The 15728-nt window shown below is 35.5% G+C and overlaps 1 protein-coding gene across 1 annotated transcript in view; it reads right to left on the minus strand.

The window, feature by feature from the left end:
* Mllt3 (myeloid/lymphoid or mixed-lineage leukemia; translocated to, 3) overlaps positions 1 to 15728 on the minus strand; it is a 278452-nt gene that overhangs the window by 67952 nt on the left and 194772 nt on the right. The window contains exon 4 of the mRNA XM_013020763.1: positions 3867 to 4574. Coding sequence (XP_012876217.1) covers positions 3867 to 4574 — 708 coding nt within the window. The remainder of the gene's footprint in view (positions 1 to 3866; positions 4575 to 15728) is intronic.

A 15728-nucleotide genomic window follows, 5' to 3' on the forward strand; every position in this document is an offset into this window, starting at 1 on the left:
AGGAAGGAAGGAAGGAAGGAAGGAAGGAAGGAAGGAAGGAAGGAAGGAAGGAAGGAAGGAAGGAAGGAAGGAAGGAAGGAAGGAAAAAAGGAAGGGGTATACCCGATGTCATGGTAAGTATGCTCTTCGCCTTTATGTCATTTAATTAAAACATTAAACGATATTAGAAAAGTTTGTCATAATTGATTTAAAATTCAGATTCTGTCTTTTATTTTCCAGTGACCTTATAACATGTGCATATGAAACAAAACTCAGAGCAAACTGACAAATACCGGGTATACTTCCCCTGCTTAAAGCAAATAAATACATACATTTAAAGAACAGTGAGTTCTTCAAAGCTGAAGGTTATAAGTGTTTTCAGAGGCCAAGTTATACATATCCACAGCTATCATTTTTATGTGTGCTGTTTAACCCAGAATGACTTCTTAGTTTTCACAATAATTCTATAAAGTAGCTGCCAATATACCCCCCATTTGACTAAAGATGAAACTTAGGAACAGATTTGCCTGATATTTACTTGTGACACAAAGATTCAAAACATAGTCTGTCTGGCTCCCACTCTCTTCCTATCTAGCTATTGTTTAGCAGAAAGGGATCCCTCTGAAAACAGGCAGCATAAGATGCCCATCTTACTTACCCTTCCTTATACAAGTTTATAAAATTCTGACCAGAAATTTTCCCTTCCCTCTCTCCTTCCCTTCCTTCTTTTTCCCCTTTCTTCCCCTCTTTCACTCCCTCCTATTTTTCCTTTCTTCCCTTCTCTTCTTCCTCTTCATCTTTTTCCTCCTTCTTCCACCTTCTCCTCCTCTCTTTCTTCTTGGCACTAAGTCTGAACTCAGGGCCTTGTGTTTGCAAGAATGCTTCCCACTTGAACCATACTTCTCCAGCCCATTTGCTTTCATTTATTTTTTCAGGTAGTGTCTTGCTTTTGCCCTATCACCCTGGACTGAGATCCTGCTACCTTTGCCTCCCATATCCTGAAACTGCTAACACAGGTATGTGCCACTATGACTTGTTTACTTTTGAGAAAAAGGTCTCACAGGGTTTGCCTGTGCTGACCTCAAACTTGAGATAGCCTCCCATTTCCCAAATCCTAACTTCTTTTTGTATCTATTGTTGGTTTCTAGGGTCCATGATCTCTGGCATTGTATCTAAAAATTACCCATTACCCCTGGCTATACAAATGAACAGAAATCTGCCTCATATTCACATAATGAGCTGAAAAGGACACTAGAGCAAGCAGATCATCTAATCATTCAGAAGCTGACTCCAGGAATTTTGACATTCCCTGGGATACCAAGGGAGGCCTGGGGATGCTTCAGAGTTCTGCATTCCAGCTGCCTCCTTTCCTTCTGTCCTGCCCACAGGTAGGATGCTAGTCAAGTAAAATACAAAAAGATGGGCTATCTTTGCCACCATAAAAATGACATTTCATCTTCCTCTGATATCCCTTTGCCCATAAAAAGGTCTCGTTCATACATCATATATGGCACTACTTTGATCAGCTGTCTTGTTCAACATCTATATTTAAGCATTTAACCAACAGAATCAACAAGGAATCACAATTCTAACTCTTCATTACAGGTATTGCTTTGAATAAATAAACCAACGTGCATAAGAATTATATTAAAAGAAAGTCATATTTTATAAATCATATATGAAACAGAAGGAATAGAGTTAAATAGGAAAATGAACAGAATTATCCAAAGAGAAAGCTCATCTGAAATAGTGATATGTAGAAAGAACATTCAATAGTACTGAGGATTACAGACATGAGCCACCATGTCTGGCCTCAATAATGCTTGATGAATGTCAGTTGATCTTCCCAGAAATCCAACAGCCTAAAAAAATGATGCCTTTCAAAGTTTTGACCACAGTTCAAGAAACATACATTCTTTCTGAAACAGTTTCTACAACTATTACATACAAATCCTTTGATTTTTTTTCAAGTGCTAATAATGACATACATCATAGCTCACCAATGACTTACAGAACCAAGGTTTTCCAACTGTGAAAACCTTTCTTCTAGAAGAATCCTAACATTTCAGAATACAGAAAGACAAAGTTTCTAAATTTGACAATTTTGATGTGTTAGTCACGTCCCAATAGCATTTCAAGGTGACTTGAAACAAGTCAAATAGGCAAAAAATAAAAAAGGTTCCATATAACATCCATGATGAGAGCAAGTTTCAAATTAAGAAGAGTAGCACAGAGAAAACAAGAAAAAATAAAAACCTGAAATATTTCAACATATCTATTCAACCCTTTCACAAAATATGACAATTATTAAGCCTTTACTAAACACAGACATACTATTCCAACTCCAGTATTCTATGTACTGCTTTGCTCTTCCTTCTAGTAGAAGTTCAAAATCAAACATAGACAGCAAGATGGGAAGGAGATGGACTCTGAACCACTAGGGACTGGCATTGGCATTTGTACTTACTTTGTCTGGCTTTCTACCCAGAACAGTGCAAATCTGGGACAGGAAAAGAAAGGCCGTTGCCAGCATTTAAACCAGACACATCTGTGGGCAACCTCATGGGACAGAAAACAAAATATTCTAAAAATGCTAGTGATTTTTTAAGACACATTTCTTTCTTAACAATTGTCTAGATATACCGGCAAGCTAAAGAATTATTGGGATTAGTAACCTCTGATTTAAAAAAAAAACTGAAAAAGAGCAAATTTGGAGAAAAGAAAAAGTGAAGAGGAGATAACTTCATAATAAATAATATTTCTTCTTCAGAAAAAATATCAAATACCTTCTGACCAAAAACCCTATCACTATATATGTTAAGATTTCTTACAGTAGTAAAAGGTTAAACTAGATAACCCGAGAATCCCTTCCAACTCTGAAAATCTGTTAAGTATAAGTTTTAATCCCAACATCAAATAACCTTTTAGGAAGTATTAGATGCTCCTTCAAACATCCACAGAGGATAATCCTACATATCTATAAACAAACCAACATCACATAATTTCCTCTTTCCAAACCACAACTTACATAAAACTTAAATCACTTTCAAAATGGAATGGCTTTGTAGGTATATACAAAAGTCAGAATCTTCAAATGACCCATTTTAGATATGTATAGTTATATCAGTTTTGCCTTAGCAAGCCTTCGAAAAATACTTTTATTGCCAGCTTCCATCTATTTAAAAAAATGCTTCATAATAGGATCAAAAAGCATTAAGCTGGGTGCCAGTGGCTCACGCCTGTAATCCTAGCTACTCAGGAGGCTGAGATCTGAGGATCATAGTTCAAAGCCAGCCCAGGCAGGAAAGTCCATGAAACTCTTATCTCCAATAAACCACCAGAAAACCAGAAATGGCGCTGCAGCTCAAGTGGTAGAGTACTAGCCTTGAGCTGAAGAGCTGAGGGACAGCGCTCAGGCCCAGAGTTCAAACCCTATGACCAACCAAAAAAAAAAAGAAAATCAGCATTAAGGTTGGATTCCAATGTTTTCTAGGTCTCTCTTTTAAACTTAGTTTCCCTTACATTCACATTTCATTGTATTCCTCTCATTTTCCTAAATCAGCAATCATTGAAAAGCATAATAACAAAGCTTTAATGGGCACAGAAATTTTCTGCTGCTCTTCAAATGGCCCATTATTATACAGTGGAATGTATCTTTTTTTAAAAAAAGCAACTTAAATGGCAGCCTAGGCCATTAGGTGGCATCCTTAATGGCTTCATTTCCTTCTTCCCATTAGTTAAGGGAATTCACATCTATGCTACACCTATTCATGCTACTGTTTTAGGGGTCAGCATTCATATTCTGTCATTTCTTATCAGGAAGCTATCTGAAGTTCAATCTGAATACCAACCACAAAGGCAAAGGAGGAAATCGGAAGACTACTCACATCAGATTTAGAGGACATAGTCTCCTCCACGTCTGAGTCATTGGGATCCACAATATCATCAAATGGTGGTAAAGTTGATTTCTTCTTTTCTGATGCCTCACTTTCAATTTTGACTTTTCCCATCTTGACATGAGATTTATCTTTTATCTGTTTTTTGTCAGCAGAACAAGTGAGTATCAGTGGTGGGGCGCTAGAAAAACTTTTAAATAAAGCCTCTGAGCTACTCTTTTTCCTTTTTTTGGCTGAGAGTTCTTCAGAATCTGAAATGGAGGGCCTTTTGCTGGGAGCCTTCTTATCTTGCTGTCCACTGGTGATGGTGAGCAAGTTACTGTCTGGTTTTGGCTCTTTCGACATGGGTTTAGGTTCCTTGAAGGCCATCTTAGGAACTATTTTCTCTTCTTTCAGTGGTTTATTTTCTTTGGGTTTCTTAGAGGATTCTTTGGAAGATTTGTTGTGATCCCTGGAAGGTTCTTTGAAGGCACTTTTATGTTCTCTGGAGTCTTTAGAAGGTTTTTCCTTGTGCTCCTTCATTAATTTGTGAGGCTTTGAAAAACTGGTACTGCTGCTGCTGCTACTGCTGCTACTACTACTGCTGCTGCTGCTGCTGCTACTGCTGCTGCTGCTGCTACTACTGCTGCTACTACTACTGCTGCTGCTGCTGCTACTGCTGCTGCTGCTGCTGCTGGTATGGATACTCCTATTAGGGTCCTGCAGAAAGGAGAAAACAAAACTCTCAGAACTGAGCAGCAATGAAGAGTCATTTCCTTAAGTTTAATCTACATTAAATGACCCTTTCTTAGATTGTTCTCAAGATATCTTCAAAATGTCAAACATATTTTAACATAAGCCAATCACCACAGAGTAACAGGTAGAACAGTGCATGTGAGAATCTTAGGGGGAGGGGTTACCATGATCAAAGAACTTAGACACGCTGTCTCCTCAATCATTGCAAGTGAGGAGTTTTGAAACATTTCGATTCATGTTTGTTCAAGAAGACAAAAGGTGGATAACACATTCTTAATAGTTATTGTACACTTTCAATGGATGACGCTAAAAGTAACCTATAAGGTGCTATGAGCAAGAAAAGAAAAGGACCAGTTGGTTCTGCTGGGAGACAGTGAGTTGGCTGTTGATAGAAAAGTAACACATGAATTTGGTCCTAGGAAATGAGCAGGTAATTACAAGAAAGGGAATAAGGAAATGGTACTTAGAGACCAAGGACCAGAATAAGCTAAAACTGTAAGGGAGAGAAGCAGACTGCATTTGGAGAGCACAGAACAAGGTTGGGAAGGAAGAAGGAAAATAGGTTCACACAATGAAGGCAGGTTCTTTTAAACTGCAAAATACTTAGTGATATACAGAATCACAAAACCTCCAAAAGTAAGTAATTCACAATGTGCAATTAAAAACAATTCTTTTTGTTCTGTCCAAAATTTTATCACTTAGAATATACCTTCTCCCTAAGAAACAGAAAGAAAAATGTAATAAAGGAATCCAACAGATCAAAGATCTCATCTAATCATCAAATGTACTGATGTCTTTATCCATTACTGTTGTGCATTCAAGAGAAGAGGTAACTCCATTTCAATAGGAACAAGACAAGAAGGAAGATCTATACTATGCATTAAAATAAACAATCTTCTTATTGCATATGTAAAGGGGAAAACATGGATGCAAGTTCATGGATACACATTAGAAAGTAATACCATAATGGGAAGTTATTGATCTGTATTATTTTATTTATTCTCTCAAGTGAGCATTTGATTTCAAAATGCTAAAATGGATAAAGTCACTAAACAGAGACTTTTATGCGTTAAATTAGACAATTCCTTACAAAACATCTTAATCTGACATTTCAAAACAGGATACTAAAGATAGACTTCATATTACTGAAATTTCTTTATTTTATAAATCCTCTTACAAGACATTTCCTGGCATGTTAAGCAATACTATGAATAGTTACAATTAAAGTTATGGATAAACTAAATTAAGAAAGAATATTTTCAACTATTATCCCTGAGGTTTTTTTTTTAAAAAAAAACTGGCTTATTCACTCTTTCAATTTTAGCAATTTGCAATCCATACTTTTATCATAGCTCTAGAATACCCACATATTACTATTCAATCTGTATGGAGTATTACACATATTTTAGTATTTTAAAACACACATTTTGAACATATTTCTAATTTTAGGCATTAAAATTGTCCATCCCAGTGTAGGATATATATGTCTCCAGAGGTCTTTTGTATTTTATTTTTTAAATCTTCTGTAGATAAAACTGTAATTCTTAATACAAAGCATACAGTAGTATCTGAGACAGATTCTCACTTGGGCTGGTAATAATAATGAACTGTGTAAGTATGTTATCAGACTCCATATTCATCTATGTAATAAATGTATAATAGTGGCTTAGATATATAGTTGGGCACTAAATTGCCACTGACAGAATAAAAACTTTCACTAACTCTTGGCTTATCTAACACACACACACACACACACACACACACACACACACCATATATAGTGGCTTCCAAAACCTTTTTTATCATAATTATAATTTTTTTAAATTGTGAAAATACCATACAGAGGGGTTATAATTACATGGGCAAGGTAATGAGTACACTTCTTATCAAGCATTGTTGCCTCCTCCTTTGTTTTCCCTTACCATCCCTTCCTATCTATACCCCCCCTCCCTGCATTCTGCCCTCGCCCCTCGTGCCAAAGTTGTAAAGTTCGTTTCTCAACATAACGTCTTGTACATCTCATTGTTGCAATGGGTCCACCTGTAGCCCTATTTAAACAATTTGTTTTTTCCCTTCCCCTCCCCAAATTATACTAACATCAAATACAGTGAAAACAGGGGTCATACCGTGGGGGAGGGACATACAAAGCAACAAAACAATCACATTATAAATATGTTAGAAACAATAGCAAGAAAGAAAAACCATTTCAGTCCTTATCTTGGGGTTCATTTCTCCTAACATCAACTTATCTGACCATTTCTGCTTGTCTCAGACATATACTAGTTATTGCAAATACGGGAAAACATGGAACCTATATTTCTAAAACTTTTTATTCAACCACTAACCTCAACATTAATTCCACGGAATAACAGACTAATTTCCATCCAATGTGAAGTTTACACGTTGTAAAATTAAATTTTTTTTCTGTGGATCATTGGGACAAACTGAATATCAAGAAATCCAAATAAAGAGATATGTATGTGTAATTCAGATCTCAAATATTTAAAGTATATGATTATTTAAACATACATGTACACACACATATTTGTGCTAACTTTACCACTTGTGAATGTAGGGTACAGTATTTTCCTTCATCCATTCAATTCTACTGAATGCTTCCTTGTTTTATTTTCTCTGGAACAGAAAGCATCTTTTTAATGTATAATCTCTACAATCACTACTTGTCTGCAACTCTAGTATATAGCTTAAGATAAACAAGGTGTCTAACTACTGTCTAGAGCAAGGTTTTCTGATTCTAAGTGGCTTTCAATTTCCATGGTATCTCCAAGACTTTTTCCCACTGATGAAGCTGATCCTGAAATTCCTCTATGATTTTTTAAATCCCATTTTAACTGGCTTCTACATTGTGCAAGAAATTTCAGATTAATCACATTTTCTTCAATCAAACTATTATAATCAACTAGTAAATCCTCCTCACTCAAGCGTTCTACTTCTCAAAACCAAAAAACTTAAGTAAAAAGAGTTAATTTATCCAAAATAGCATTTTAAAAAGATACTTCCTCAAAATTGTAGCACAGTCTCAAGGGTTATGTATATAAAGGGGGTAAGGAAATTCACGATAGTCAAGAAAAGCTTCCAAATTAAAAAATCTTTTCTGGGGCTGAGAAAGTGGCTCAGTGGTAGAGCACTGAAGAGCTGAGGGACAGCCCCCAGGCCCAGAGTTCAGGCCCCATGACAGGACACCCCCCACCACCACCAAAAAAATCTTTTCTGTAATGTCATTAAATGCATAACAAGTGGCACAGAGGGATAATGACAATTTGAAGCTATAAAGTATAAAAAATTCAGGAACATGAATTTGATTTACGTTTCCCACTTCAATATAAAAATCCATTCACCTTCAACCCCATTCACCTTACTCATACTAGTCAACTGTGGAGCCTGAAGGCTGAGAGGCTGGTGCAGGACTTGTTCAACTATAGCTTCAAGCTAGAGCTTAAGGATAAGTGTACATGTGGCTCAAGTGGTAGAGCGCTAGCCTTGAGCTGAAGAGCTGAGGGACAGCGCCCAGGCCCAGAGTTCAGGCCCCACAACTGGACCAAAAAAAACTAAATAAATAAATAATAAAAAAGAATAAGTGTACAACAGTGGTCAGCCTCTTTCGCTCCAAAGGCACTCAATAAATGAAGAGTCTATTCTACTCCTCTAGGAGTCATCCACGTGTGTAGACAACAGACAGATAACATGCCTGCTGTTATTGTGAAGGCTAAGATGTCTGTACCTTGCAACACTTAACAGGATTACAACAGCCCTAGGGCCCCTACCAACTCAACCTGAGCCACAATTCATCCATCTATAACAGCAATTATGACAATTCATGTCATCAATAAAAGAAGACAGACTTAGCAGGTATTTTGGAGGAGACAGATAAAATACTGAAATCAAAAATAGTATGATTACTTAGGGGAAAATCAAATAGAATATAAAAAATTATTTCTAGAAAAAAATTCATGACCGACTTATATATACAAGGAAGAAAATAAAGTGTCTGCTGTCAAGGGATGCAAAATTTGGAGAGTTTTACTTGTTATAATATATGAATAATGTTGCCTCACTTTTAATGGTGATATTCAATCAGAAAGTTAGAGAAAAATCTACCTAAATAGTTCAGGGGAAAAAAGCAATAAAGAAAATAATGCCTTTTCTATACTTAACCAAGTAAAAGCATCAGGCAGTCTTATAAAACTCCTCAAATGTTTATTTTCCCTAGATATGTACAATATTCAAGCAGGTATAAACACACAAAAAATATAGGCAGGTAATGTTCTGCTCAAATGATGTATGATTGGGCATCATCCTATGAATTAAGCATGAACCAATATAAAGCATGCAAGATAAACAGAATATGATACTGACCACTCAGAAAAAGAATCTAGACATGAATAACAGGTTCTGTCAACTATACCTGGCTATGAGTTCTGTCAATTCTTTATTAGGACAAAATGTCCTCAGTAACAGCTACAAAGAACAGCTAGGAGGCAAAGGAGACCCACTTGAGGTCTTTACAGAGAAGACCTATTTGAAATAACCACTTTAGGAAGGTCACCTGGGAGCAATATGGTAAGAGGTGGGAGTAAGTAGAGGGCAAAGAAAGCAAAGCCATTCAAGATTCCTGCTCTGAGGAACTGGGATGGGGGTGGAAACAACACTGACATCAAAGTTTTACAATTATTTAGTCAACAATCTTGTGAGGTAGTTATTATTAGCTCCATTGTATGAATGAGTACACAGACACCAATATGCATAAAAATGAGTGTATATGTATGTGTAGTTAAAACAAACAGAGAGTGGACAGACACCAATATATATAAAAATGTATGTATGTATGTGTGTTAAAACATGCACACTTAGCCTATCTCCAATATCTGTATTATTAATCATAATACTTCTATGGATTCTCTGTGAAGTCACTTAGTTTAAAAACCAAATGTCAATCATAACAATATAGATTCTTCGTAGGAAATGAAAGGGAAGGAGCGCAATGATTTTAGAAGAACAAAACATCAGTTGTGCCTGCAGTCTAGGCACACTATTTAAATGAAGTTCCACTCAGTTCCAGTAGAGGAGATAGAAGATACTTTTTGATAGGAATATGTGGTAAACAATTTATTTTGAAATAAAGGCTCTCCTCTCTATGTGTTTCAAGTAGATTTCTACCAAATACATATTTTACATAGTTGATAGGCTCGTATTCAAAGGCTTGCATTTAAAGGGCTTATATACTAGAAAATTAACTCTTCATACAAGTCCCTGAAAGAGCACAGATACCTCCAAAACTTTTAAAGGGACAGAAAACTATATAATACTTCTCACTTCCCAAGCAAATGTTTTCAAAGCCAATGTAAAAGTCTGCCACACAGCTAGCACTGGTGGCTCACACTCAGGATCTGAGGATCATGGTTCAAAGCCAGCCCAGACAGGAAAGCTTGTGAGACTCTTATCGACAATAAACCACCAGAAAACCCTAAATGGAGCTATGGCTCAAAGTACTAGAGTGCTAGCCTTGAGCAAAAGAGGTTGGGGACAGGGCCTAAGCCCTGAATTCAAGTCCCACAACTGACCAACCCCTTCCCCCCAAAAAAAGTCTGCCACACTACATAATTCCCAAAAAAATAAAAATTGATAGTTACCAAATCAAATACTAAATGATTAATTTCAAAATGGAGGAGGTCATTACACAAGAAAACTAGATGACCTACAAGGGTCCTTATGGAGGAGACTGGGGAAAAAAAGAATTTCAGAGATATAGCACAAAAAAAATTGATCATAAAGATAAAGAATTATTATAAATGCTGAAAAATAGATGGCTGTTCAAGAAATAAATATTATAATAGGAAGCACTTTTTGGCTCTGAATGTTTACCTAGTCATAACAATTGTCAGTGTTTACTAAATTGCAACTGTTAAAAATTAATCTACTCATTGTCAAGTATTTAAATTTCCTTCAGTAAAATGAAGATCATGATATTATCATAATATCTTCAGTAAGGTCAATTTGCTAATTTAATGGATGTTAAAGTATGAGTGTACACACACATCCTACCAATCTGGAATTCTAAGACCCTGTAAATCAGAAACTTTTTGAGCACCGATATGGCACCTGAACAATAATGTTCCCAAGTGGGAAATTTCATCTCTGAACTCATGGTGACAAGTGGGACTCAAAATGTGGGGGCTCTTAGAATAGCGTATAAAACTACCTTCAGGCTATCTATAAAAGATGCCATGAAACATAGTCAATTTCATGTTTAGACGTGAATCCCGTATTTATGACATCTCATTAACTGCATGAAATTATTTCAAAATCTAAAAAGCTGAAAACATTTCTGATTCTTAAGCACTTCAGAAAAGACATATTTAACCTGTGTTATAGAGAATATATAACCAAGGTGACAGGCACATAGAATATGTAAAGTGCTTTGAGGAACTACTGCTATGTCTATTCTAGATGAACAGAACACCTTAACATTCTTCTCAACTTAGACATTCTTACCAACTTAGACAACACAATAGTGTATGAATGACAGACATAGAAGACAAAACCTGAAGGAGAGAGGAAACTTCAAGACCCCATAAACTTATAAAACTGAGAATTAATAATGTTCACATTCAGTAAAATAAGGAATTCTAAATTCAACATCCACAAGATTACAAATAAAGAAAGGAGAATTAAAAATGAGGCAGAAAAAGACATGGAGGAAATGGGTATCGTTCATTAAGAAAACAGCAGCATAAAAATAGAATTTGGAAACTTGGCAGAAACTCTAGAACTTAGCAAAGTTTAAGAAGTTTCTTCCAGCAGTGGGGAGGAGAGTGGGGGAAAACTAGGATTTCTACTTTTTGTTAGATAGCTTCCTTTGCATTTGGTTCCTTTAGACCACATACATGCATTATTTAATATAAAACTAAATTCTTCAATCTCCCAAGTTAACTTTTCGGTTCCTCTCCTTAGTCACATAACCCTTGTTTTCAAGTGAGATTTTGTGAAAATAAAATTTACATTGAAAAATAAAGAGAAACTGTGTGACCTATATTCTTCTGTTTTAAAAACATTTCAACTTTGCTTCTGATGTGGTTTGAATGTTATCTCACTTTCCTTGAGCAAACTATAGTCAAGCACTAAGTTACAGATGTAGCCTGATAAGTGAATTGCACTTTCAGGGGTTTTATACAGAAGATAAAAATAAACCCTGTAAATTATAACTAAAATTGAGAAATGGAAACAAATGAAGAAATTATTGCCTTTATAAGTAGGTAAAATTTTATTTTCCTAGACTTCTGTTCAAAGGTCCATTAAGAAGTTGAAGGGGGGGGTGAAAATGTTATAGGTATGATACAGCTCAAGATGCATTGTATACATAAACTGCTTTTAAATGGCAAAAAAAAATCAACCATGTCCTAAAAAACTTAAGAGAAGTGAGGGAAGAAATTAAGAAAAGTGAGGGAAGGGGAGAGTTGGGTAAGAATAATGAAAGGGTAATATTGATCAAGAGGCACTATATTCATAAACTGCTTTGTTGAAAAGCAACTTCTTTGTACAATTACTTAAGTATGATAAAATATTCAAAAAGTAAAGCTATTGTATTTACTACTGAAAATATTAATTACTGTCTTTATATATAAAATTTTAATGTAAAATATTAACTGGAAAATATATCAAATATTTTACGAAGTAATATTCCAAACAGACAAAATTTTTAAATGTTTTCCTTCCTCAAATGACTGGTTTCAGCCTATTATATTATCAAATAATTTTCTTTCAGAATCCAGTCTGATGTAAGATGCTCCTATTTATATACTATTCTCTGATATGTTGTAGTTACATACTAAATTATAATTAGGTGCCACTAATAGCAAGTTATATTTAGAAGACTGCAGTTTCAAGCAAACATCTGTTTACCTTTGTGGTTTTAAACCAGAAACTCAGAGTAATAATTATAACCCTTCTCTTTCCAGGTTTATGTATATTTAGCTCGGTACAATTTCTGCTTTCTTAAGTAAGCCTTAAGAGATATTGGTCAGGGAGCTCCAGTGCCACAATCGGTTAGTTAGCGTGCGGTACTTATAAGAGATATTGGTCAGATTGTTACCACCTGCTTTTTTAGTACCAGATAAATTTCTCACAATAAGGTTTGATAAGCAATTGCTACACACACAGAATAACCAATCTTTAGTATATACTGCTAGACACTGCTGGAAGGATATATTGAGAATGCATCACAGGAAGTGGCCCTATGGCTAAAGTGGTAGAGTGCTCGCCTTGAGCTGAAGAGCTCAAGACAGCGCCCAGATCCAAGTTTCAAGCCCAATGACTGACAAAAAGAAAAAAAAGAGAGAATGAATCACAATTCAACATACATGCCTGTCATACCAGCAATGTGCAAGACGTAAATAGGAAGATGGCTATCTGAGGCCAAGGCCAGGTAAGGCAAGAAGGATGAAAGGGATGATACTGATCAAGATGCATTTTACTTATAAACTGATTTGTTTAACTGTAATTTCTACAATTATTTAAAGATAATAAAAATATAATTTAAAAAATAGGATTGAGGTGTGGTAGAACAATTGATGAGCATACACAACGTCTAGAGTTCAAGACATATAGAATGGCAAGAAAAACAAAGGGGGGATCAAAGAGAGATGCAACTGAACAATTTGAAAATATAATCATAGTTCTTCTATCTTCTCTTCTATCAATACTAACTACCACTTATTGAGTTGTTAGCATATACAATGGAAAATGCTGAAAGTGCATACCAGGGCTTTGAGGACAATAATTTCCTTTTTGGTTTTTTTTTGTATTTTTTTTGTAAAAATACAGTACAGAGGGGTTACAGTTACATGAGCAAGGTAATGAGTACATTTCCTATGAGCATTGTTACCTCATCCTTTGTTTTTCCCCTACCTTCCCTTTCCTCCCATCTCCACAACTCCTCCCTCCCCTATCCCAGAAGTTGTAGTTTGTTTTCAACATAGTGTCTTGTACATCTCATTGCTATAATGGGTCAACCTATACATTTATTTCAGCATTTTGTTATTTCCCTTCCTCTCCCCAAATTAGAAAAATGTATGTACAAGATTCAGGACACCAGAATCAAATACAGTGAAAACAGGGGTTATACCATGGCGAGAGAACATACTTGAGTGTTATGATAGACTCTCCTGGACTTTTCACTACAATACAAAAAACTCTTCACATTGAATTTAATTTAAAAAAGAAGCGGGAAGACCTGCAAGATTTAGAATCATGTGATGGACAAGTGGAAAATGAAAGACGAAAACAGGAGTTTAAATATAACTGCTGAGCTACAATGATGAAGTTGCCAAAAAGACACACAAAAACCTATGTTCTAGCAGGGCGCCGGTGGCTCATGCCTGTAATCCTAGCTACTCAGGAGGCTGAGAGCTGAGGATCATGGTTCAAAGCCAGCCCGAGCAGGAAAAGTCCGTGAGACTCTTATATCCAATAAACCACTAGAAAAACAGAAGCGGTGCTGTGGCTCAGGCAGTAGAGTGCTCATCTTGAGCTGAAGAGCGAAGGGACAGCGCCTAAGCCCAGAGTTCAAGCCCCACAACCAACAACAACAAACAAAAAAAAACCACAGAAAAACCTATGTTCTCATAAGTTTTTCAAGAGCAAACATGGGCCTATAGAAACTCAGGATAACACTTACAAATCTGATATTGGAAGCAAAATGCTCTGAGTTCAGCACTTAGTATACTCAAACTTTACTTAAACCAAATATGAACACATGATTTAAAAACATTCCCAAACACAAAGAAACAAATGAACATAAAAAAGGTAACAGGGCCACAAAGACCCCAGGTAGGTAATCCTGAGAGGCAAATTACAAATGTATAAAAAGGTAAATTGTTGGAATCTGAAAAGTGACCGAGCAATGAGATACAATTAAGAATGATCAGAACAAAAGCCAAACAAAACTCTACTAAAAAGAAAAAGTAAAACTTAAAAATTTGTTAAAAATCACTTTTGGAGTCAATATCTTAATGATTCACATGGCAAACTGAAGACAGATTTAATTGAATTAGCAAAATAAAAGATACAAATAAATTGTAAGAACATACAAGACTTAAATAATAACAAATTAATTAGCAACCCAGAAAAAAGAGCATATAGATTCAATGGCTTCCAAAAATGATAAAAAAATCATTAATCAAATGCAGAAAGAAGTATTATATGAAAGTAACAGGATCAAAAATTAAAAGAAATTTATACCTAGACACAGTATATAAAAAATGAATACTAAATTCACAGGCTGATTATAAAGCAATAACAACAAAGACATCACCTATTAAAAAAAGAACAGCTAACTAACAATGTTCCAGAGCTTCCCAGGACCAACTGTTAAATTTTCAGCAACTTTGTGTTTAAAAACTAAAATCACAAATAAAAACATGGCAGATACAGTGGCTACCAGCTAGCTACTCAGAAGTAGAGAATTGGGTATCATAGTATGAGGCCAGAAAAATTTGTTAGATCCTCATCTCAACTATAAGCCAGGCATGGTAGAATATATCTGTAATTCCAGTTACACAAGAGGCAGAGGTAGGAAGACTCCAATCAGGTCAGCCTCAGGCATGAAGCAGAATGCTCTATGTGAAAAAGAACTAAAGAAAAGGACTGAGGGAATAGCTCAAGTGGTAAAGTTCTTGCCTAGCAAGTATGAGGCTTTGAGTTCAAATTGCAAACTTGAAAGAGAAAAATGTATTATAGAATTTGAATAAAGGTACTGCCTTAAATTAAATAAGGTTATAAGTAGAAAAATATTAAAAGAAGTAATACATCATTAAAACTCATCACCTTCTAATTATTTTGCTACAATTATGATTTCAGTTCTTGAGGCATTTGTCTCTAGTGCACTAACATGCTAGAAGTATTTCATAATTGTGTGTTCTTTTCAACTTTGCAAATATTATTGGCCTAAAATGGCATGATGTTTTATTACCACAGAGATAAGTAAGCATCAAAAGTTTTGATTTCCTGGAAAAACTTGGAAAAAATTATATTAAGTGAAGTAAGCCAGGCCCAAAGAAACATAGGTCCCATGGTTTCCCTTATTTGCAATATCTAGTATAT

This window comes from Dipodomys ordii, unplaced genomic scaffold, assembly GCF_000151885.1.
Source record: "Dipodomys ordii isolate 6190 unplaced genomic scaffold, Dord_2.0 Scaffold53, whole genome shotgun sequence".
In the NCBI taxonomy this organism is placed as follows: Eukaryota; Metazoa; Chordata; class Mammalia; order Rodentia; family Heteromyidae; genus Dipodomys; species Dipodomys ordii.